Source organism: Ictalurus punctatus, chromosome 18 (assembly GCF_001660625.3).
Source record: "Ictalurus punctatus breed USDA103 chromosome 18, Coco_2.0, whole genome shotgun sequence".
NCBI classification, from domain to species: Eukaryota; Metazoa; Chordata; class Actinopteri; order Siluriformes; family Ictaluridae; genus Ictalurus; species Ictalurus punctatus.
This window is the reverse complement of record NC_030433.2, coordinates 20,856,623-20,883,204: the sequence shown is the minus strand read 5'-3', so window position 1 is coordinate 20,883,204 and position 26,582 is coordinate 20,856,623. Positions and strand designations below refer to the sequence as shown.

Here is a 26,582-nt window from a genome sequence, read left to right as displayed (position 1 = left end):
TCCCATGTATTATTACGGTATTAAAAGCACTATTAAAAAGTATTAAAAAGTGTTTCTAACGTATATAAATTTGTCAAAAGGGGTGTTGAGCTCAAGCGTGCATGTTTTATCATTTTAAACAGAGCAGTAATATTGTGCTAAGGAACATCGTTAGGCTTATAATTAGTCCTTGATGAACTCATGATGCGTCTTTGAGAGCACGTTTACATTGTATGTACCTGATTTACAGTCCTGCATTAGAACAGAATCTAGGTTGTGTGCATTGTGTGTGTGTGTGTGTGTGTGTGTGTGTGTGTGTGTGTGTGCGTGCGTGTGCGTGCTTGTGCCGAACCGAAAGAAGATTCTATGCAATTGAAATGAGAATGTTTCATATTCTGCTGCTATGGTTGGGCAACATGACGTTATTATAGTGATACATTATTATACCGATACATCAATAACGCTAACTGACTCCAGCGTTACTCACAGAAGATACGAGAATGTATTTTTTGTACCCGGTTACTCGTTTTCACTTCTTTTCTTAGCTAATGTATCGGTTCTTTTTTGTTTCTTTTCGCCGAAATGCTCCACTGCACTCCGTGATTAAGCCTAGACATCGTAACACGTCACGTACAGTCCAACATCTTCAAGCATCTCGACACAGTATTTCGAGCACATCTGCGAATCTTTACTGCGAGTGTCTGCGGGTTTGCCGAGTTCTCTCGGACAACGCGAGCGCTTCTCATAAGAAACGTGTGAATTTTAAGAAATCACATAACTACAGTTCGCAAAGCCTAAAGGGACCTTCAGGAGAAGAAAGCATGCTGTAATAGCGTTCTCTTCACCCAGGTACACACAATGGAAATGTTCCATCAAAGGTAAGGTACAACTTTATGACCTTGACGACATTCCTCCACGATTATGGTCTTCTCAGTAAAGGTACGAACGATGTATCCTTGAGTTTCTACCTTAAAACTACCTCCCCCCCCCTCTATGCACTGGGATAACATCAAAAACAATGTGTATAGCATATAAACAGAACACAAATCCTGCTGTTAAATGAATAGTTTTCGTAAAAGTCTAGATAATATTCCAAGATAGAATATAATCCTGCCTATCTGAGGTGAATATCATGTTTTAGGTGTTAACTGGGCCTCTGTGCTGAGGATTTTGTATACAGAAAGTAGCCCAGACAATCCAAGATGCCAAAAAAAAGCAATCCACAAGGTTCCTGGTGGATCTTTTAGCGGAACCATTTAAAAGCCATGTCAGGAATCTTGTCGCAAAGGTTCCTAAAACCTCCAAAGATTCCTACACTCTCAGAAACAGAGGCACCAAACTGTCTCTGGGGTGGTGCCCTCCAGGGTATATTTGTGTGCCTTACATGTTTATACCTTTAGAAATAAATGAAGGTGCATAATTAGACAAGGACCACTTTAGACTAAACACATGCACGTCCCAAGTGAAAGATGTTCCAGCTCGGGACTGTTTGGTACCTTTATTAGTCAGAGTGTAGTGGATTGTAAATTCTTTTTTTTTTTTTTCAGTGTGTAGCTATAAGACACGTTGCATAAACTCGGGTTAAAGGAGCATCCCCTTTAACCCTGGTCCTAATGTGTGTTTCCCGTTTCCGCGTGCACTCACCGGGGATTCGTGCGGTTCCAGTAGACGGCGTATCGGTCGGCTACGGCTTTAGCGGCGGGTTCTTCACCCAACACCGACACCCACACTAACACAGCCCCGATCAGCAGCATCCCCGCCGGAGCCATCTCCAACAACCTCAAGCGCGCAGATCAGTCCTGATACGGGCACGCGGTAGGTACCGGGTCTGTCCGGGGCACGAGCGCCAGGTGAAAAGAAAAGAAAAAACACCGGCAGCCAACTCACATGTGATCAACTCTTTCCTTAATGAACACTTCTGCAGGTCTGTGCATAAACTGTTCCCACTCTGAGGATTCCAAGAGCTGTCCCCGTACCCAAGGAGAATGAGCCTACGTGAATGGAGATTTTAGTAAAGCGCCGCTGCAGCGACTGCGCGTGCCGGCTTTCAGTGTGTAGTCCGGGCGGAGTGAAAGCGCATCCCTTCTCGGAGCAGTCTCCGGAAAGACCAGAAATACAAAATCCACCCAAATCAACAAATCAAAGCGGTGTTCAGTCCCTTTGTTTTGTTTTTTGTTTTTTTTTTACAATCCTTTATACTCCCTCGTTGCTGCGCCGACAAAGTGTTCTGCACGCGACGAAACGGTTTTCTTCTGCACCGTGTCACACTGTGAGAGAAGGAAAGTTGCGAATTAAAAACATGCCAAATCCGTGCAGGCACCGAACAACACGCGCGCGCGGGCAGAGTGAGCGCGAGCTGCTCCCGGTGATCTGGTCCTGTCTCGAGCGCAGTTTCGCTCTCCGCGTCACAGACAACGGGAAACTAATGAGAGAGCCGCAAACACCCAACAGGCTGTGCGCTGAATTACGGCTTTAAAACAACACCGGATCGGACTGAGCAAACCGGTTTTACAGGTCCGGGAACGCGGTGAGTAAATGAATCAGAACGGCGGTACAGAGAAACTGCGTGGCGCGCGGCACCGGAGCTGGTCGGAGTGAAGCGCCGAGCGCGTGAAAGCCACACGAGAGAGGGAGAGAGAGAGAGCGCGAGAGAGAGAGAGCGAGAGCGAGCAGGAGGGAGGGGGCGCCCTTTCGGCCTTATTGGTCTGAGTTTTTGGAATGATCCCACTTTCCAAAAGCCACTAAAGAGGGAATGACTGCGTCTTCTGAGCTGTGCAGAACCTAGAAACATATCAACAAATACACAATAGAGTAACTTCACACACACACACACACACACACACACACACACACACACACACACACACACACACACACACATAGTCAGGTCAATAAGTATTTGGTCAGTGACACAATTTTTTGTCATTTTGCCTCTGTACACCACCACAATGGATTTGAAATGAAGCAATCCATATGTGATTGAAGTGTAGACTTTCATCTTTTAACCAAAAACAAACTGCATTAACCGTTTAGGAACTACAGGCATTTTCACAGCAGAGTCCCTCCATTTTCACACGCTCAGACGTAATCGGACAAACTAACATAATGATCAATATTCTGATTATTTTTAATACTTGGTCGCGAATCCTTTGCAGTCAATAACCGCCTGAAATCTGGAACCCATGGACACGAACACATGCTGAGGTTCCTCACTTGATGTGCTTTGCCGGGCCTTTACAGCAGCTGCTGATAGTTGCTGCTTGTTTGTGGGTCTTTCTGCAGACAGTTTTGTCTTCAGTAAGAGAAAAGCATGCTCAACTGGGTTGAAGTCATCGGGCATTTAAGAACGTTTCATTTCTTTGCCCTAAGAAGCCCTTGGGTGGCTTTCGCAGTATGTTTTCGCAGTATGACTGAATCCGAGCAGAAAGCATTGCTCTATATGCCTCAGAATTCATCCTGCTACTTCTATAGGCAGTCACATCAGCAATAATCACCAGTGACTCAGTTCCATTGGCAGCCATACATGCCCATGCCATAACACTTCCTCCACCATGTTTGACAGATGATGTGGTATGCTTTGGATCATGAGCCCTTTCTCCATAGCCCTTTCCTTCAGCATACTTTTCTCTTCCCATCATCATAGTACACCATAATCTTGCATCAGAGCTGGTCAGGCTTTCTTTCTCTTCTTTTTTTTTTTTTAGAGGTTTTTAATAAGTGTAATCTGGCCTTTCTGTTCTTGAGTGTTTCCGGTGGTTTGAATCTTGAGGTAAACGATTTGTATTTACATTCACGGAGGAGTCTCTTGATTGATGATACGCCTAAAATGAAAAATCTATCCATCTATCCATCCTCAACCGCTTATCCGTTATCGGGTCGCCGGGCCAGCAGCTCCAGCAGGGAACCCCAAACTTCACTTTCCCGAGCCACATTAACCAGCTCTGACTGGGGGATCCCGAGGCGTTCCCAGGCCAGTGTGGAGATATAATCTCTCCACCTAGTCCTGGGTCTTCCCCGAGGTCTCCTCCCAGCTGGACGTGCCTGGAACACCTCCCTAGGAAGGCGCCCAGGGGGCATCCTTACCAGGTGCCAGAACCGCCACGAAAAATCTAGTTTAATTATATTAGTTTTATTATATAGATGCAAGTAAAAAAATTAATTAATTATAGAAAGATAGATAGCTAGATAGATAGAAAGCAACCGTTACTTTACGTGAGAACAAAGTTTGAGCAAATTGCTAGAAACATTGTGAAGTAATCCAGTATTCCATAAACGCTTCAGTACACGTTATTTTTGCATTATTCCAGAACATATTTTTTGTAATGTTACATCAGAACCTCTTGAGAATGTTCTCTGTTAGTAAACCCACAGTAGCGCTGTTCTTCAACTAACCCTGTCAGTAGATTAGGCTAATTTTGAATGCGCACTCTTTGTAAGACAAGTCTGTCAAAATAAAACGTATTCAATTTGCGTAAATGCCATTACCAAAAGCAAGATTTATCTTTAGATGTGTTTTTTTTTTTTTTTTTTTTTTTTTTTTTTTTTACATGCAGTTCGTCTACATGTTGTGTCAGTGAGCTGAAAATTGTGATTACACCAGATGTTATCACTTCCCTCTGCCAGAATTGTAACACAGAACTGAAACTGACACCTCCAGGTGTGTTTGGGGTCTGTGAAGCCCACACACGCCCCGCAGTGGAGCCTGAGGAAAAGCGTGCATATGTCTATCTGTGTGTGTGTACGTGTGTACGTGTGTGTTGGTAACCACTCAGAACAATGACTCTCTCTCTCTCTCTCTCTCTCTCACACACACACACACACACATTAGAACTGCAAGCCTTGCTCTAATTTACAGTAGTAAAAGCTGTCACAGTGACTAAATGGCCAGACTGACACGAGCTTCCAGTAAAACATATAAACAACAGCTGGACACATGGACCACCTCGGTCTAGAGGGGACAGAGAGCACAATTTACACCAAAAGGATCTCAGCTCCATTCAGCTGATACTGTATTCAAATGCAGCAAGCTGGTTTATTTTATTGGATTTTATTTGCAGGTAATAAATGACAAGCATAACTAAAACAAATATAAATATATAAAACATGACGGAATAAACCCCCACCCCCATCGCCATCAACACCCACTGTGTTGATCAATAGTCTACATAGAGTTCAGTTTGGGGTTTATGGAAGCTGTGCTTCAGCTGCTCAAAGCTAATCTAGTGAATAATTCAAGCCATGACTCTCTCTGGCCTTGTCAACAAGGGACTATATAACATCACACCATGTAGCATGTGTCTTAAAATGAGTCTTAGTTGATATAGAGGGGTTTTTTGTCTTTAAGGCAAAAAAAAAAAAAGAACATAAATGACCTGTCCACTATGGGGCGTCCTGCGTGGTCCACCAGTCTCGATGTCTAAATGATCAAAATATTTCTCTGTAATGTTCATTCATTCATTCATTCATCTTCTGTATGTGCTTTATCCAGGTGAGATTGAGTCCAGTGCCTGCCTGGGGAACACTGGGCACCTGGATGAGATGCCAGTCCATCTCAAGTCACCATTCACACACTCAATCACACCTAGGGGCAACTGTCTGGCATGGCCAATCTGTCTACCTGCATGTTTTTGGACAAAGGAAGAACCTGAAGGAAAGCTACGCGACAGTAACCTGAACCCAGGACCCTGGGGCTGTGAGGCGGCTAAGCTAACCAATGTAACGCAGTGCCACCTGTCTGTAATGTTTCATTAGAAAACGATTGGAAAGTTTACACTTGTGATTTTCTACTGACACAAATGAGTCTTTATTGGTCACATATACAGTAGAGAACAGTGAAATTGTTTTTTCTTTGCATACCCCAGCCTGTCAGGGAGCTGGGGTCGGAGCGCAGGGTCAACCATGATACAGCGCCCCCTGGAGCAGAGAGGGTTAAGGGCCTTGCTCAAGGGCCCAACAGTGGCAGCTTGGCAGTGCTGGGGCTTGAACCCCCGACCTTCCGATCAGTAACCCGGATTGTAACCTTAACCGCTAAGCCACCACCGCCCAATTAAAAAGTAATTAAAATTACCACAATGTTACAATAATATTTGTTGAAAAATATCGCAGAATCACAACAATTGCTGCTATGTATGGAATAAGACACTCCATGTCATGCTGTTATAAAGAAAATAATCAACATCAAGGTGGTGTGATAAAGCAGAGTTATCACTTATCACCCCAAACTTGATTTATTTTCCTAGAACAGCATGTGTTTTATTCCTCCTATATTAAGTGTACATATTGTACAGCTTATAGTTGGATTTAATGCTGAGGAACATCTGCCAAACAACTTCCGGTTATCACTGACATTATTGCAGTGCTCTCTCTCTCTCTCTCTCTCTCTCTCACCCTCTCTTAATATTAATGTGACCAAAAAAAAGAAGCGCAGCTTGTCATGTTACCGAGAAACCACAAAACCTAAATTCGTCCTGTAGACTGAAGACTCTCCTCTGATGGAAAAACGGAAAACTGAGAGCTCTGACTGTTTCGAAGTGCTGACACTGGAGACTCCTTCCATAATGGACTACAATGTTAATTGTAAAACATCACCATTACACTGATTAATTTACACTGTTTTTGAATCTGTTTGTGGAGAGTCCACCACACGAGTCCCTGTGAATGAGCTGTCACCAAGGAAACGATAACATGTTTGACCGTGTGAATGAATATCTACCTGTGATTTGCAGCTGCACTCGTGTCAGATAATGAATCAACAACTTCTGACTAATCAGAATCCAATCAGAATTCGACAGCGACGTGCCATTAAATTCACATTTCCTTGATCAAAAACGTCATGCAAGACGAAGTCACAAGATCCAAGCAGGAATTAATGTCTTTGCTCGTGTAAACAATTATAACGCTGACATGAAACTGTTCACTTCGAGTCAAGACGACGTAGAATTTTACCTGTAGCAACAAATATATGAACAATGACAAGAAATAAAGCAAACAATCTCGGTTACATTTGTGACTGGTGGGAAAAATTTCATTTTGTCTACCAGAAACCGCAGATCACTCCATCTCACCCCAGGGTCTCGCCTCTGTCTCGTTTCCATCTACTAATGTAGGTCTACAGTGCTCAAGACAAAGGGGTCTTTATTTAGACAGAGGAGCCTGAAAGAACGGCTGCCATCTCTTCCTTTTCTTGTACACAAATGCACATTGGAGCTAGGAGCAAATGTCTGAGGTGGATATTATGGGCTGGGGAAATAAAGGAGATTATGAGTGCATTGAAAGCGTTTCTCCATTTACATCGGTATTGATATGCAACAATAGCAGTTGTCATGAGACACCCGGTTCATTTGTACCGTAAAGGACATCGCTCCAGAGTCTCATTCCATTAGTGAGGGATAAGCTGGAGGTAATCACATAATAACCGCACAATTTGAGTCTCTAAAAACATTTCACATTCACCCCCCCCCCCCCCCCCCCCCCCCCCGCCCCCGCCCCGATAAGCTTCTTTCAAAGAAAATACTTTCTCAAATGCAATGGTTGTGAAATAAATAAAAATTAATAAATAATAACACTACGCATTTATATGCTTCTTGAGGGGTGAGCAGATTTGTAAAGACATCTGTGCACATCTGATACAATGTAATATTATCAGCAATAAAATAACGATGCCCAAGTTTTAGCCTTTCCAGTCTACAGCATTTTTGTGAGGTAATTAAAGGAATCCCTTGGAGAATTAAAATAATAGTTATAATAATGTACACGTGTGTCCCCTTGAATGTAGGGAATCAGCCAAGACATGTTTGGTGTCTGTGATTTGTTTCTGTAGTTTCACACTGGTGCGCCAACACTAATGTAGCTAATATGTAATAGAATTCTATCTCACCGCCCACAAATGATATGCCCAAACGTGAACCTCAAACCACATTCAGTTGTTGTGATCTACACCGATCAGCCATAGCGTTAAAACCACCTGCCTAATATTGTGTAGGTCTCCCTTGTGCTGCCAAAACAGCTCTGACCCGTCGAGGCATGGACTCCACAAGCCCTCTGAAGGTGTGCTGTGGTATCTGGCACCACGACGTTAGCATCAGATCCTTTAAGTCCTGTAAGTTGCGAGGTGGGGCCTTCATGGATCAGGCTTGTTTGTAGAGAACATCCCACAAATGCTCGATCGGATTGAGATCTGGGAATTTGGAGGCGGAGTCAACACCTTGAACTCTCTGTCATGTTGCTCAAACCATTCCTGAACAATTTTTGCAGTGTTGCAGGGCGCATTGTCCTGCTGAAAGAGGCTACTGACATTAGGGAATACCATTGCCATGAAGGGGTGTTCTTGCTCTGGAGCAGTGTTTAGGTAGGTAGTATATGTCAAAGTAACATCCACATGAATGCCAGGACCCAGTGTTTCCCAGCAGAACATTACACAGAGCATCACACTTCCTCCGCCAACTTGCCTTCTTCCCATAGTACCATCTCTTCCCCAGGTAAGTGATGCACACGCATCTGACCATCCATATGATGTAAAAGAAAAGGTGTTTCATCAGACCAGGCTACCTTCTTCCATTGCTCCATGGTCCACTCCAGTTCTGATACTCATCCTGATCATCACTGAGCCTTGGGCACCCATGACCCATGACCAGTTGTCTTTCCTTGGACCACTTTTGGTAGGTACTAACCACTGCATACTGGGAACACCTCACAAGACCTGCATTTTGGAGATGCTCTGACCCTGTCGTCTACCTATCACAATTTGGTCCTTGGCAAAGTCGCTGAGATCCTTACTCTTGCCCATTTTCCCTGTTTCCAACATTTGACAGATGCCATTGTAACAAGATAATCAATGTGATTCACTTCACCTGTCAGTAGTTTTAATGTCATGGCTGATGAGTGAATGGCTTAGGATTCAAACTGTCATCAGTAAACACAAACAAAACTTCACAGTGTGAAGAGCAGCCATTTTGGACAACAATTTTCCTTAGAGCATTTAGTTCTGACTCCACCTCCATAGACTTCCAAGGTTTGCAGGTAGAATACCTAAAAGCTGGACATGATATGGATGATAATACATTTCCAAAACTGGCCATTTTACAAATAGAGAAAATTTAAGATATATTTTTTTCACACTTCCACATTATTTAAAACAACGCAATTTATCCATGTATTGCTACAAATTGTTATGTATGTTGTAAACAAGGTAGTGCTTGTGAACATTTATATTACATCAGCTATAAACATTTTTCTCTTTGGAAGTTAATAAGACAAAAATAAACATAGGTTGCCATGTTACCAAGAAACTTCAATGCATAAATTCCTCTGTCTTGAAGACTTTCCCATGTCAGAAAACTGTAAAGTTACAGCTTGAACTCAGACTGTTATAAAGCACTGTCACTAGAGACCCCTTTTATGAATGTGAAATAAATGTCTCCTTAGAGAAAGCTGCAGCATATTACCATATATTTTCTTTGTTAAATAGCAGTAATCCTTTTTCTTTATTATTATTATTATTATTATTATTATTATTATTAGTTTCAGGTTACGTGGAGCGTCTGCCACACAAGTCCCTGCGATTGAGCGGTTACTATAGAAACAATAACATATTTACGAGCAAATGAATATAATATCGTGCGCTCTGTAGCTACACTTCTGCCAGAGCTGCTGTTATAGAATATTAGTCAACAACATTAGTCTGACCAATCAGATTTGCGAATTCAACAACGCTACCGTTAAGTAATTCAAATAATTCCGTAAAACAATCATGTGAGTGTTATGTGAAATCAAAATAAAAAATTAAGACTTATACTAAACAAACATAACGCTTTTGTGGAAAGTAAAATGTGGTCAAATGTGTACAAAAATAAATAAATAAATAAATAAATAAATAAATAAAATTGTGATACGCGACAGTGCTAATAATATTGAAGCATCTGCATTATTTTATTTATTTATTTATTTATTTATTTTTTAAACCTCACATTAATTTATACTTATAGCAGGTTAAAACAGCCTGGCCATAACAACGTACACAAACATTTAGGTATTACTGCTGTTAGGTTTTATTCATTCATTTGCAAACCTAAAGATGCACCCTGTTTAAAAAATGGTGCAAATTAGATTTATTTATTTATTTATTTATTTATTGCCACACTTGAGTTTGAGTTGAATTTTCATTTCTGCAGTCGTGATGAGCCAAAACTCTGCACGGCTCCTTTCTCCTTCCCGTCCTGCTAACATGTCTTCGCCAAACCATTGGATGCTCCTGGGCTGCTCTTCATGTAGCGCTCTCCCCCGCTGAATGAACTCCTCCTGGCAATGTTTATCAGCACCCTGGAAAACTCGTTTATGTGCGTGTATCTCAGCGTGCTCGGGCTCTTAATGTGAGAGACTCCAGCTGGATTCGTGTGGAACTGGAAAGCATCAGAGATGCAAGAGCAGAGTTTAGGAGTGTCAAGAGCAAAAGAGTGAGAGAGAGAGAGAGAGAGAGAGAGAGATAGAGAGGGAGCGATGGATGGAGTGATGGATGAGTAAGGCACTAAGGTCACTGCTGGTTTGTGACTGAAGAGGAGTGAAGCTTGTTGTTGATTAGCCACATGTGTTCCGGTGAAAATGGCTGATCCAGACCGGGATAAGAGTGTGAGCATGACCTCATAGTTGCGATAGCAGCAATCACTGAGAATATAGCACTAGTACTAGAACAGATCATGTCTTCTAAATAGATACCAATTGTAGGCACGTTATTTATTTATTTTTGTGTGTTTTACTTTTTCTTTTCTTTTCTTTTCTTTGCCAGGAACCTTCATGGAGAATCTTCCAATATTGAAGGATGGCAACCAGGGAAACTGTCCTGATATTTCCTATATTCTTTTCTGATGTTAACCAACCAAGTGAGATATGCTGATTCAACAATATAGAGAAAGGCAACATTAGCTCGCTAGCCAAATTCTGCTCACATTTCGGTAGCTTGCCTAGTTCATTCGCTAGCAAGCTAGCTCATGCTTCTAGCTACATAGATAGCGATCGAGCAAAGATGCCCTTTAAACATTACCCCGTAGGAGCACTTAGATATATTTAACACACCAGCCAATCACTGCCGAACATCGAAGGGACGTCTTAAGTTGAATACAGAGCTTTCATACTGTAACACATGAAAAGATCTGTCTAGCGAGTCTAGCTCATTCAGCTAGCTAACGGCTCACCTGTTACATGTTTCAGCAGGTTGGATGGGAAGCTCTGAAATACTGATATCTCTACAGGTTTTGGCTCACATCAATTGCAGATCGTTATCAGGTTGTTTCTTTTGAAGGATTTAAAACTGAAGATTGCTGATAAATCGGGCCAGAGATGCTCATCTGTCTGCACTGTTTCAGACATCACTGCTGCTAGCTGAACATTTGACTCCTTATTTGTAGGGAGCTTTTTGTATTTTTTTAAGTTTTCCAGGAATAAATGCATTATTTAAAAAAAAATCTTTTTAAAAAAAAAAATTCTGTTGGAGTGAAAAAAAAAATTAATGAATATTTAATAAAAAAAAAAACTCAAGTAAAGGTACTATTATTTAATTATACTCAAATTAGTACTGTTACAGTGTAAGTTGTTACTTAAAGCAATATAGAATATTTGTGTGTGTGTGTGTGTGTGTGTGTGTGTGTGTGTGTGTGTGTATCTATGTGTACTTCCTTGGAGGTCCTTTGTAAATGGTTTGTCCCAGGCAGGACTAACCATACATACAGTATAGGAAACATACAGTAACTAGAACATGCGATTTTTGTTTTTAAACAAGGACAGCCAACAATCCTGATCCACAACCTGCTCTTTCCTGCAATGAAAACACAGAAACCAAAGCAGATCACCATCATTCCCATAATACACTGAAATAGTAAACTATATCTGAGATTTTTTTTTTTATTGGTTAGTGCTATTATTGTGATTTGGGATCATTTCCTTTAAAAAAAAAAAAAAAAAAAAAAACTCTGCCACAATGAGTTATTAAACAATTGCTTGCTATCAGCACATAAACACTAAGTGTGTGCCTTATAAACAGGCAGTGATAATATAGTGGGCACTGAATCATGCAATTATCCAGCAATGAGAAATAAAAAGAGCTTATTTCATCCACAATAATGAGGTGATAAAGGCCTTATCTAATAATGTGAGAGGTTATTTTCAGACTCGTTGAGATAATTGTACCCTGTCTGCTTCAGAGGCGGAGCTCGAGGCCCAGATTCAGGGTTGGGAAGAAAAAAAAGTCCCCCCCCCCCCCCCCACACACAAAATACGCCCATTTGAAAACCTTTACACTGGCTATCTTTGCCAAATGTACTGTAACATTCACAAATAAGTTTTACATAATGCACTTATTATGTTTTCACTATGCTGTATTAGATATATATGTACTCTAAATAGTATTATATCACGCAGATTGTAATCAGAGTTGGGTGTAACGTAACGCGTTATTGTAATCGAATGACTCTTCCTGATAACGCAGTAATGCGATGCATTAGAGTTTAAATTTTATGTCATTTGATAACAGTTACTCATGTCAATAAAATTACGCTACGTGTGTTACAAATTTCTTAAGGAAAACAATACTAAGTAAAATGCATTTTTAAAATAAATCACTTTTTGCCCTGAAGGTTTTTTCTTCAGCCCTGAATAATTCTCCACGTGGAGCGGTTTGTCACTACGCAACTGAACGTCAGTAAAAGAAGACCACGTGTAATTTTATATCTTCAGTAAATGGAGACGAGACCAATCAGACAGGGTTTACAGGAAAATACGTGGGAACACTCGCGTCTTATTGGCTGACGCTCTCTCAATTCTGCCAAACGCTACCTCATGGTCGGTGTGAAGAAAAATGGATATACACCGATTTATTTTTAAACCAGTAAACAGGCTGAAAGTGGAACAGTAACATTGTCTGATGCTGAGCAGGAAAACAAGGTGTGTAAACGTCTATATGAGTTCCAGTTTACGTGAACATGTTATGAGCAGAGTATAAGGAAAGATAATGTACTTTGCATGGCTACGTAGCAGCTAAACCCATACAGTGATAGTGTAGCTTTGCCTCACCTTGGCTAGCGACACCAAACTAGCCTAGTTAGAAAAGTTTTCAATTTTATCAGTCCTACAAACAGAGACAACACCCGAGCCAAGTGCTATGATAAATCTTACCCAATAACTGTAATTGTAGTAAATAAAGACAAGAAATACTACATTAAAATTAAAAATCGATGTTTTACTCTATGTGCATTTACTCTAGCTATTTCTACTAATCGGCGAACAAGGCAGGGTACACCCTGGACTGGGTGCCAACCCATCGCAGGGCACAATCACATACTCACTCACACATTAGTGGCAATTTAGAGATGCCAATCAGCCTACAACGCATGTCTTTGGACTGTAGGAGGAAATCGGAGTACCCAGAAGAAACCCCCGAAGCACGGGGAGAACATGCATGAATCCAGGGCTCCACTAAGCCACTGTGCCACCCTTAAACACAGCATCTAATTATACGATAGATTATGTATTTTTTGTCATGTAACATTTGATTAACGTCTCCTCACGTTCTTGCAGCTTCCACGAAGTGTCTGCTCAGAGGACTTTGGTTTCCCAGAGAGAAATATCTAATGATGTGGACACCAACATCAACCAATCAGGACAAAGACGCATATATTCAGAAAGCTCCTCCTCATTTTGCTTACTGGGGCGTGGCTTTGAATGGAACATTGAATGAGGGGTTGTATTTCACACCTAGCTTCAGTTAACTTGTACCAAAGTACCTGACTGTACCTTTAATTGAATGTATGCAAAACGCCCAACCTAGAACAAAGAAAAAAAAAAGCCTGTAGCCTATAACCTGGTTAGCCTGGTGTCTAACTCGTAAAACTTGCACTTGCACTTGCATTAACACGTGATTTATTTTCAGTATGTGTGTGGCATCCCTGCTAACCTCTGTTATCTTCAGATGACCCCTTGTTCATGCACATCAGCTCGTTCCTGACCACAGACAGGGCAGTATGGACCGGGTATACATTTCCACTTGTATGTCTGCAGATACAGTGTAGTACCCAGCGCTTGTGACCGACACAGCCTCTCCTGTTTAGGCTCACCGTATAAAACGAGAGCACTGGTGACATCAGAATGTCTGCTATTCCAGAACGGGAAGTTCTCACCGTAGTTTAGCGTTACCAGGGTGATGGAGCGCACGGCTCTGATGGAGGAAGAGGAAAGGGGAGAAAAGCTTCGCACTGCAGGCCGCACAGCTGATAGAGCCAGATTCGGAAAACAAACCCCTGGATTCATTCAGTTAGCTTGGCTCAGCTCATATATTAGTTTCGACTGACTTCATCCGGGTAATCTCGGCCCCCGAACACGTTCTCGGATGACGGTGCGGCAGATAAAGAGATCCAAGTCTGGGAGTATTACAGGACTTTCTTTCAGCATCTGTTGTATCAAACCCACAGAGATTGTTGAACTCGATCTAAACAGCAAGAATGCATGAGAACTGGATACAGATGGATGAAGGGAAATCTTGTGAAATGTATGCGCAGCGAGTTACCAGATCTGTCCGAATCTATTAGTAAATATAACGTTACAGAGATGCAGTAGGTACTGAGCTGTCGCATTTCAGATGAAAGCTGTTAGCCGAACTTGCCATCATACTCTACAAACGTACACCTGATACATTAAAGGCCTGCGCTTTTCCATTCGGCGTGTCGACACAACCTGACTAAACGTTTACGCTCGGCGCTTTTTGATAGGAAGCATTTCAGCTGAAGAAAGAAGGCACTTGTTGAGGACAGGCCTACCAGGAGTTTAGATCTGAGGAGGAGCGTAAGCTTGCACAGATGTCGAGCTGATCTAAGAAGCTGTGTGTTTCAGAGACAACAGCATGCTCTCCATCACATGAAACCAGCCGGGATTTCCCCGACACAGGCAGAGATCTAGGCGTGACGCGGTCTGTGCTGGCACAAGGGGGAATACGTTGGGGAAAAAGGAATGTCTGCCTTCATTTCCGACAGATACCCGACCCTCCTGTGGGAGATGGTGAGCATGAATGAAGCCGACGAACGCATTTCAATAAAGTCAGCGAGCCAGAGGTGGCCTTTTTCCACCACCTGAAAAAGACAAAGTCATCCCCAGTGTGTTCAGGAACCTATGATTGACGCATTGATGGGGAAAGAGTCACTTTGAAGAGGCAATAATAACAGTGGGATTATTGTATTAAGAAGTACAGAGATGGTTTGAAGCCTCCTTTCTATGGTTATAGTTACTTGGTAATCCTATACCTGGGAAGTCTGTCGGCTTTGCAGGGGACCAATTAAAAAGGCTTCTGGAAGGATATAATACATCAGTCCCTCAGCTATGGAGAAAATGTTCTTTCGCATGGTCAGTCTAGCTCAGGAGTTATCCCATCCTCATCTTCTGCAACTTAATGGGGATGGGTCAGATCCTCTCTCCCCATATCCATTTAATAAAGTTATTACGGCGTGTAGAACACCGCGGAGCTGCCTTCTCTGCGCACGATGTCATGGGTGAGCGATTATGAAGACCGAGCCACTTCATCTTCGGCGACACAACGTGGCCACGGCCTGGTCATCTAGCATCCAACATGATGGAACAGCAAACGATCGGTGGCACCAAACGGGCTGCTGTCAGCTTCTGAAAGCTCCCGTCGTTTCTCAGAATCAACCAAGCTCGTTACAAATGGATGAGGTAAACGCTGTTGACGCCAAACTGTGATTTATTCGTTTCTTCATGTGCCTAATAGCTTCCTTATTAAGATTTACGATATCAGCCGCGCGTATGATTAATACGTTTTCACCCTTTTTCCGGGCACTTTGCTTGAGCTACAGAACACGAGTCCAACAAAACCCAGTTTTGTTTACTTTCAAAATTACACGGACCAGAAATAGTTCTACAGGACAATCCAACCCGAAGTAGCATCTTGAAGAACTTATTTATGATCCTTAATATTTGGTTGGCGTCTTTAAAGAACGGAAGGATCATTTTTCAACTATAAATGTAGATCGCTTGTGTAATGAAACTAGAAAACCTATCTATACTGGCTCTGTTAATGTCTACAGACAGTCAAGAATGTGTAACAATGGTTTTAGTCGGCGTGTTAAAGGCTACATCGGTCTGTCTGTCAGACTTCACTGCAGACTGTGAAGCAAAGAACCAGCAAGCTTGAGCCTTGTGTTCGGCTCAGGCTAGAGAGAGTCAGGGGTCATTGCCACACTCATGATGCGTGGCATAATAATGAGCTGCCTCTTCGCTCACCCTGTCAGGATGCATTAGCGCCGGAGAGCCTGAGTCGCTGCTCAGCTTTGCTTTCTCTCCCCCACAAGCTCATTTCTTCTCACGCGTTTCAGCCTCAGTCCTCTACTACCTTCTCTAAAAAAAAAAAAAAAAAAAAAAAAAAATACTAACTAAGTGTTTGGCAGACATAAAATACATGAAAATGTTAGCTTAGCTACTCTTTTACCTCAAATATCCTTCAGATAGTCTGGAAATGTCCTAAAATAAATTTTGTGTGGGGAGGATAAAAAGAAGCTGAAATTAATCTTATTACTCTGGCAGACAAATATTATGCAGCTATGCGTATTGCATCCCCCCCACCCTCTTCCGCCCACCACCACCGCCAACACCATGTAGTACTAATGTTGTGAATGTCTTCTGAGACTATATAATCATACGCTATCACATAATGACGTCACAAACTGACAGAAAACGCACGTCAAGCAGATCTTTTGGTATTTGTTTGAACCAGAGGATGGCATCCAACCACAAATCCTGGTGTTTTGGTTAGAAAGTGGAAAACAGGCAAAGCCTGATTAAAAATCGCTGGTGTTTAGCTGAGGATGGCCAAAGAGAGCCTGGCTGACATCATCATCATCATCATGCTGTACCATCCAGCACATGGCTCACTCTCTCCACATAGAGGAGGTTAGCGTTTAATGCAGCCATTAGTCAATGGTAGGGAAAAACAATGTGCTGTTCTCTTCCAGGTGTCGTTAAAGTGAGTGCAGGCCTAATGCATCGAGCACGTCTTTACTCAGCCAGGGAGAATGTGCATGCAGAGCTTTATACATGACATGTTAATCCTGCTAACTCCAAACACAAGCTGCCCACCATTCCACATGTGCTCCCGGTAACACTCACTCTCTCTCTCTCTCTCTCTCTCTCTCTCTCTCTCTCTCTCTCTCTCTGTCTCTCTCTTTATCCCTGCTGCATCACATACATAAACAATAGCAGGCACTAAACCCTTTCTCACACACCCACCTACACACACACACACACACACACTGAGCTCAACATGTTTATGAGCACAAGTGGGGTAGCAGAGGTTCTACGGCAGCAGTAAAGACATCAGTTCTCAGCTGCGCTCCCGAGAGACCTGGCCATAAAGCTGCAGACTTTTTTTCGTTTCTTTTCAGCACTGTGTATTTCTTGTTCTTTCTTTCTTTCTCTCACAGTGCAGTAACTGCAGAAATGTGCTCCGTGGGATTAAACGGACATTCTAACGAGGCCGAGTGTGGATGCGGGGTCAGATCGAGGGCTCCGCTCACCTCACGAGTCATTCACTCGTGAGAAAGAGTCAAATCCAAAAAAGGCTCCTATTGTAAAAGTACAGCGTGCAGTAGCTCAATAGTGGAAATAGACGGTGATACCAGGATGAGATGAGATGAGTATCTGAGATTTATGGTCTCTAGGGTCCCCTCAGTAATGATATGTGAGAGACGCGGGGAGAGCTTCTCATTACAATGCTACGCACTGCTAGCCCGGTCATGGGCCACCATTTTCCAGACATCCAATCATAGTACAGTGAAGAACAGAGCCTCCATATTTCACTACAGTCACATGAGCATCTTATCAGGGAGGAAAGAATATAAATTTTGCATAGCTGCGTGTACAAAATGGCTGAGGGGGATCAAAAGCATTTTTAGGAATGGAAATTTAAAGAGGGGTTGGGTAAATGGAAACCTCAAAGACTGAATATTCCGTGTTAGAGCCGTAGTGTTAGTCTTGCCGAAAATAAAACGTGCGTATTTTCCCTTTTAACTCAACTCAGCCGATAGGTTTTTTTTTTTGGTGTCAAATGTTTCTATAAATTTCATTTTGTCCATCCGTTTTCTGTACCGCTTATCGCTGCTATAACGTAAGTGAAAACAGGAACTCACTTGTTTCGCAGACGTTCCACGGCATTAAATTGCACACACGTGGCGGGTCAATCTTTAATAAATAAAAACGAATGCAATCGTTGTGTCAAATTCCTGCAGGATGAGAGAAATAAAACACTTTTCTTATGACAATGTGCTGTTATAAGAAAATAATCCACTTCAGGGTGGTAACAGTAAGTCCAGTAAGTGGTCTTCAGAACCACTTCAGAACATCTGTACTCATTTTCAGTTGAAATGGCCTTTACTTGTTTATTCTTAATCTCACACTGAGAAATGTCACATACGTTCGACTTTATTCTCGAATTTTATTTTAGTTATACGATATTCACGTCAGCGCACAGCTCAATTTCGAACCAAATTTTCATGCAAATAATTCCTCAAGCAATTTCCCGAGCATGAAAGTGATTCATCTTCAAGATAGAGCTTGTTTTTAGGTCTGTAACGTTAGCTTGCCCTTTTATTTACGTGACGGTGTGGCATACAGTGTTAGAAACCACATAAATCTGCACGGTTTGAGGCAAGTGTACGATTTGTGCATACAATATGCTAAACTAATTGTTATAAAAAAAAAATCCTGTCTGCTTTTGGTGTGTCATTTTTATTTTTGTCCTAATTATTACTGTGTATACACAGTCTGTTAGAGATTAATTTAAAATTTTAGGAAATATTTTAGTTGTTTTTTTAAATTATTATTATTATTATTTTTTTTTTTTAATAAACCAGTCTGTACAGGGTGTGAACTTGTTTGTCCTTGTACAGGAACTCGACGCAGCAGCTCCTGGCAGTACCTCCGTGTGAATCACTGGGCAAGCAGCAACACAGCTTATGATTGCTTTCTGCCTGCTTCCATTTACACATTATGAATATGGCACACTTTCAATTAAAAAAAAAAAAAAATTTGGCCATTGCATAAAATGACGGTGCATAATCATAAAGGACCGTTATGATATTGCAATCGACCCACAGTTTAACATTCCTGACAGACATTATCTAAACAGCTCCATTTACATTGATTCATTTACATGTTAACAACACCCCAACTACTTGGATTGTATAACCTCGCAATTTGCAATGCATCTGTCAAACGAACACAGGACTGGAAATGTCAAATATGGTAGATGCTTTTATCTAAAGTGACTTACATTTGAGTGCAAATGCTTGTGTGAATGTTATTTTGAGTGGAAGGCAACATAATGTACCTCCATTTTACAATGGCTCTGGATATTCGAATTATTCCAAAGAAATTGAAAAACGAAATGTAAGCGTGCCTTGCAGCAATCCAAAACATATGGAGAAATCAAATCGAGGAGAGAAATTGTTGAAAATTGGTTTTGCCATGAAACATATGTCAGGTCACCTGGTTGGTTGAACAAATATGTCAGGAATAGCAAAGGGGAATATTACTGTCAGGATCCAAAAGCTGCTCAGGCAATATAAAAAAAGGTTGGAGGACATTATATATGCAAAGAGTTGGGTTTGCGATCGCAAGAAAAGGAACGCAAAATCAAGGAAACGCCACAATATTTGAAAGAGCTTGCAATTTGTCAAAATGACCACAGATTTGGGCCAATATGCGTTATGTGACATCGTCACAATGCGCCACGTGACGTCATCGCAACGCGCATTCAGCAGAAAGTTATTTTCGATTCACATGCGTCGAACGTGAGGACAGCTAAAAGGTCTCACTTACTCACAAACATCACTGTGAAACATCCATCCATCCATCCATCTTCTACCGCTTACTCCTTCTTCAGGGTCACGGGGAACCTGGAGCCTATCCCAGGAAGCATCGGGCACAAGGCGGGGTACACCCTGGACAGAGTGCCAGTCCATCGCAGGGAACAATCACATACACACTCACACACCCGTTCATACACTACGGACACTACGGACACTTTAGACACGCCAATCAACCTACCATGCATGTCTTTGGACTGGGGGAGGAAACCCCCGCAGCACAGGGAGAACATGCCACTGTGAAACAATCTGTGCAGTTGCATTTTTGCAAATTCAAGTAGTTTTCCGTGAAAAAAAAAAAGCATAAAAAAAAAACTCTGCAAATTGCATCGCAGTTAAAAAAATTAAAATCTGTGGCAAAATCGAGCATTTTTGCCCGCAACAATCGCAAAAAATTCTTCGAAATAACATTCTCTGCATTGTTTACATACACAATTTCTTAACGCACACTGATGATTTGTGCTGTTGATAATGACGAAGGAGCATTTTTTTCGTATTTGTGATGATGAAAAAAAATAAAAAACCCAACGTACAAAATAAATAAATTTGTCATTATGTTTTTACTAAGGATGTGCACACTATTTTTTTTTTTTGGTTTGAATATAAGGTATAATTACGGAACATGTATTCTTATACAAAGTAGAACCTTTTACAAATGCCTGTTTTAAAAAGGAAAGTTGAAAGGCAGACACATCTTTCCTGGAGTAATGAAATTGGACAGGAAAAAAAAAGGAGCAGCGTTTTGTGTGAAAAGCGGTAAAAGCAGTAAAAGCGCTGTGGTAAAAAACAGACAGCCTTGAAATGTTAACAAGTGTCATATGACATTCCTGCCTGTCTTCTGTTTTGCTTCCTGAGTTCTCCATTTCTATCTCATCCACACCCCCTTAATCATTGTTAGCACTTGTCCCTTGTGATTAGCCTCATTGTGTCACCTGTGTGTTGATCTTTTTCCCGTTACTGACTGTTTGTCAGTATTCATTCTAAGGTATTGCATGTCTAGGTTTTCACTGTGCCCTTCTAGGGTTTTTACCTTGGTTTCCTAGCCTAGTTTTGGTCCTCTTGTATTTACTGTTTTTGACCTTTGGCTGCCTGTTTGGTTTTGAGAATGGGTTTCACTCGTTTATTGTGGCTCTGCCTGTGCTTAATCTCCTACCCTGATATTTACCATGATGCATGCAAAATGCACCCCAAATAAACACCAAACTGCCTCCGGCTCCACTGTGACACAAATCGATATCTTAGCAAGTTAAAAATATCTTCAATATAGGTGCATTTCCATCCATCCATCCATCCTCTATACCGCATAATCCTTTTCAGGGTCATGGGGAAACCTGGAGCCTATCCCAGGGAGCATCGGGCACAAGGCAGGGTACACCCTGGACAGGGTTGCCAATCCATCACATGCACACTCACACACCCATTCATACACTACAGACACTTTAGACACACCAATCAGCCAACCACGCATGTCTTTGGACTGGGGGAGGAAACCCCTGCAGCACGGGGAGAACATGCACACTCCGCACACACAGAGCCACGGGAATCAAACCCCCAACCCTGGCGGTGTGAGGCGAACGTGCTAACCACTAAGCCACCATGTGCCCTATATAGGTGCACATGTATATTTAATATATTAAACAATAATAATACATGTCAAATTTTTTACTGAAGTGTACACGCTGCAGAAAAATTGTAGCTTATCAGCTGTGAAAATATATTTATAGCTGAATTGATCTACTATTTCTCATTAAGAGACTACAATAAAACAAATATTAGGTAAATATCATGAAGATGATTACATCTGTTTCTAGTCATTGAAATTCCTTTGATCTCTTGGCAAGGAATCTTTCTTCTAGAAATAAATACTTGAATAAGCATCGAAATAAGCAAACGTTCAAGCTTGAAATGAGTAAAAAAAAAAAAAAAAAAAGAGTAGAAATAGGTTATATTTCTATTATGGATGTATTTGTTTTATACCCCGATCAGCCATAACATTAAAACCACCTGACTAATATTGTGTAGGTCTCCCTTGTGCTACACAAACAGCTCTGACCCGTCGAGGCATGGACTCCACAAGACCTCTGAAGGTGTTCTGTGGTATCTGGCACCACGACTGCAACTCCTGTAAGTTGTCAAGGTGGGGTCTCCGTGGATTGGACTTATTTGTTCAGCAGATCCCACAGATGCTCGATCAAATTGAGATCTTGGGAATTTGGAGGCCGAGTCAACACCTTGAACTGCAGTGAGGCAGGGCTCGTTATCCTGCTGAAAGAGGCCACTGCAATTATGGAATACCGTTGCCATGAAGGGGTGCACTCGGTCTTCAGTAATGTTTAGGTAGGTGTTACGTGTCAAAGTAACATCCACGTGAATGCCACGACCCAAGGTTTCCCAGCAGAACATTGTCCAGAGCGTCACACTGCCTCCGCCTGCTTACCTTCTTCCTATTGTGCATCCTGGTGCCGTCTCTTCTCAGGGTAAGTGATGCACACGCACACCGCCTCCACATGAAAATGTGATTCATTAGGTCAGGTCTGACCATGGTCCATTTCTGATGCTCACATTCCCGTTGTAGCGCTTTCAGTGATGGACGTGGGTCAGCATGGGCAGTCTGTAAGCTGCAATGCACTGTGTTCTGACACCTTCCTGTAAAAGACAGCATTATCTTTTTCAGCAATTTGTGATACGGGGAATCAGACCAGACAGGCTAGCCTTTGCTCCCCACACGCATCAGTGAGCCTTGCCCACCCATGACCCTGTTGCTGGTTCACCACTTGTCATTCCTTGGACTGATTTTAATAGGTACTAACCACTGTATACCAGAAACACCCTACAAGACCTGCCATTTCTGAGATGCTCTGACCCATTCGTCTAGACATCACAATGTGCCGCTTGTCACAGTCGCTCAGATCCTTACGCTTGTGCATGGTTCCTGCATCCAACACATCAACTTTGAGAACTGACTGTTCACTTGCTGCCTAATATAGCCCACAACTTGACAGGTGCCATCGTAATGAGATAATCAATGTTATTCGCATCACATGTCAGTGGTTTAATGTTAGGGCTGATTGGCGTATATTTGTTATATTTCTTAATAGTAAAAAGGAACAATATACCTATGTACAAGATATTTTTGCTTGGTAACATATTGCACTTTTCAGTGTGTGATTACATGAGTAAAGATGTTCATTTGTAATTGGGTAAAACCAGACGTGGACAAAGCACAGAAAAATTATATGAAAGCAAAAGTGTGTGTTGAGTAACTCTTACTCAACTAAAAGTTGCTTGTGCCAACACTTAAAAGTGTGTATGTAGGATATTTAAAAGTTATATTCAAAAGTAAGTCGGTCATCTGTAGTGGAATGTTTTTTTTTTTTGTTTTTTTTTTTTAGTATCTTACCCAACACTGAAAATCCCACAAAAATCCAACTACTTTCACATTGTTTGAGTGAATTGGTATGAATTTTCCATGAGATCAGGCTTTTTCAGGAAGTATCTTCTATACATAAAGACCGTGTGAGACTAACCAGCATATAGTCTTTGTATAAAAATGACTGGCTGGCATCTGTACAAATTGATACGTATTTCATTCATTCATTCATTCATAAGCGCTTGATTCTGGTCGGAGTCACAAGGGATCCAGAGCCTGGAAAACTGGGCATGAGGCAATAAGAAATACACCCTGCATCAGACACCAGTCAATCAAAGGGCACAATGCACACACATTCGTTCACACCTAGAGACAATTTCGAGTTGGCATCACACTGACCAGTATGTTTTTGGAAGGTTGAAGGAAACCAGACGACCTGAAGAAATTGCTGCTAAGGCACATGTTTGAAAACTGGTGGACAGTTAACCATCTGGGAAATTACTAACAAACTGGAAATCTCCTTTGGAATGGAAGTAAGTTAGAAATCAATTCTAATTTCATCAACTTCATTAACTGATTATGAGATGTAGGTGTGCTGTAATGACCCTGAAATTAAATCCCAGTCCTAAACAGCATTATCCGAAAAAAAAAAAGAAGAAGAAGAAAAAGACGATAGTGTTGATTAAATGTGAGCACAATGTTTATTGTGTTAGATATTATCCATCATGAATTTGTACCTCGCACTCGGAGAGGTAATCAAAGTTTTCACAAAGAGATCTTAATGGGAAAGAACAAGAAAGAAGAAAGAAAGTTTCTGCCCTGCTGTGTCTATTCTACTCTATCAGCAGAAAAGAAAAGAACATTTCTTTAATATTACCCTCTGTATTCACCTGAACTCTACTGAATGTTTATGCTTATTCCATCCATCCATCCATCCATTTTCCATACTGCTTATCCTACATAGGGTCGCAGGAAGCTTGGAGCCTATCCCAGGGAACTTGGGGCACAAGGTACGTGACATTATGGAGGTGGTGCCAGCCAATCTCAGGGCACAATCACACATAAAAGACAATTTGGAAATGCCAGTCTGACTACAACTCATGCCATTGGACTGGAGGAGGAAACCAGAGTACCCAGAGGAAACCCCCGAAGCACAGGTAGAACATGCAAACTCAGCGCAGACAGGGCGGAGGCAGGATCTCTGGTTTCATCCCACTTCCCAACGCATTTATGTGGATTGGCTATGCTAAAGTGCTACTAGCTGTGAATGAGTGTGTGAGTGTGTGTGTGTGTGTGTGTGTGTGTGAATGGTGCTATCTTGGGTGAAATCTTCTGCCCTGTGTTCCCGGGATAGCTTCCAGATTTACTGTGACCCTGACCACGATAAAGCACTTATTGAAGCTAAATGAATAAATGCATTTCTCATCATGGGAGTTTTGTTGGAATTTTCTGTGGCACCATCAAAGATGAGTAAAGAGGCATCCATCAAAAGGTTGTTTGGGAAACTAAAAAATGGGGGGTTCTTCGAAGGCATCACTCTGAATAACCATTTCTGGCACCTTTATCTTTTTAAAGATTTTTAAGATCCACATCCATCAATGGAAAGGATCACTATTCACTACTCAGCTAAAGCTATATTGACGTTGTTGTTGTTGTTGTTGAGGTTTTAAACGCCTCAGTGACACTGCTGGGTTGAAAATGATCACCAGCCAACAATCTCAAGCTAAGTGTGAATCAGTTCTCAGAAACCAACACTGATGAAGGTTAGAGATCATTTAGCACACACGGTCCGTTGAAAAAGATGAAAAGTCTCGAATTGTACACTTACACAGTGAAGCAACAAGACAGGCATGTCTAATTAAATGGCTTTTTTATGGCCCAACCTTCCACTACATTTAAATGACCAGTGCATCAGTGCTCCTTCCATTGGAAATATCACTTATAATTGAATACACCAGCTAAGTCATAAAGGTTCTGCACTATTGAATGGAAGGTTATGAGTTGAAATCTCAAGACTGCTATAGAGCCACTTAACCTCAGGATTGAATTGTCCTGGTCATTTTTTGATTAAAGACTCTGCCAAATGAATATATTTACTGTAAATGTAATTACTATCGCCGGGTTGGATCATTGACAAATGAGATTGAAATGAGAAACTTTAGATGACTTATAGCATCAAAAGGTGAAGACAGACCTTAGCAGACTGAGTTATGAAAGAAATGGACCATGCAGTTATTGTGGGTTTACATTTTCAAAATCCATACAATTATAGGTGGCTTATTATGAGGTTCACTTACCGGTTAACTGTTAAAATAAGCTGGTTTGGGGTTGTTGTTTTTTTCGGCAACCTTGATCAAAACGAAGAAGTCAAAGTCAGGGGGATCGTGGCACTATATGACGTCCCACTTCAACTGTGGCTGCATACAGTCAAGTCTCACAAGCAGTTCAAATTCTCTTGCTTTTCTGCCTCCAATCTACAGCAAAAGCAAACAACCACCTCGTCACTAGAGTTACATCAATCTTTGTTTCATGTTCAATAATGATAATAATAAATCTCCTGTAGAGGGGGAGCTAGGCTAGGTAGCTCACAGCTACAGGGTGCCTTGTTTGTTCTTGGGCTCAGGTTACTGTCTGTCTGGATAATCACATGATCTCCCTTTGTCTGTGTGGGTTTCCTCCATGTTATCTTGTTTCCTCCCACCTAGCAGAAACAGGCCAGTAGGTGGATTGGCGCTTCTAAAGGCATGACTGTGTGTGTGTGTGTGTGTATGTGTGTGTGTGTGTGTGTGTGTGTGTGTGTGTGTGTGTGTGAATGTGTGTTGATGTCGCTTTGTGACGGACTCACCTTCCGCTCTGACTATGACTCTGAATATGGCACAGCCCTTTGTTCCAAATCAACAAAAATACCCTTCATGTTTCAAGTGTGGAAAGAGAGAGAATCCTCTTCATCTCATGAGCCATTCAATCAACTCAAAGAAAAATATCACAATATATTCATGCTTCTTATAAAATATATAGATATACAAACTTGTATAATACCAGTAACTTAATTGGCAAACAAACTGGCATACTCTCAGCACCAGAGACTCGGTTAACACAACATGAGATTTTTAAAAGGTCACGAATCGCTTAATCACACATAAGCTTAACTGTAAAGGTTTTAGAAACTTGAATACAGTCCTCTCTGAAACTATTGGAACGTCAAGGCCAATAGGAGATGAAAAGACGAACATGAGAAGAGAGTTTAGAATTTCAGCTTTTATTTCCTGGTATTGGTATATATTGGTATGCAGATGTGTTAAATGACAAAGAACACAGCACAT

The 26,582-nt window shown here is 41.6% G+C and overlaps 2 protein-coding genes across 2 annotated transcripts in view; one reads left to right on the top strand and one right to left on the bottom strand.

The window, feature by feature from the left end:
• Positions 1 to 2,612, bottom strand: part of efna5a (ephrin-A5a) — a 71,049-nt gene extending 68,437 nt beyond the window's left edge. The window contains exon 1 of the mRNA XM_017493025.3: positions 1,624 to 2,612. Coding sequence (XP_017348514.1) covers positions 1,624 to 1,748 — 125 coding nt within the window. The 5' untranslated portion in view covers positions 1,749 to 2,612. The remainder of the gene's footprint in view (positions 1 to 1,623) is intronic.
• slc26a1 (solute carrier family 26 member 1) overlaps positions 1 to 26,582 on the top strand; it is a 269,764-nt gene that overhangs the window by 102,847 nt on the left and 140,335 nt on the right. The window lies entirely within an intron of this gene.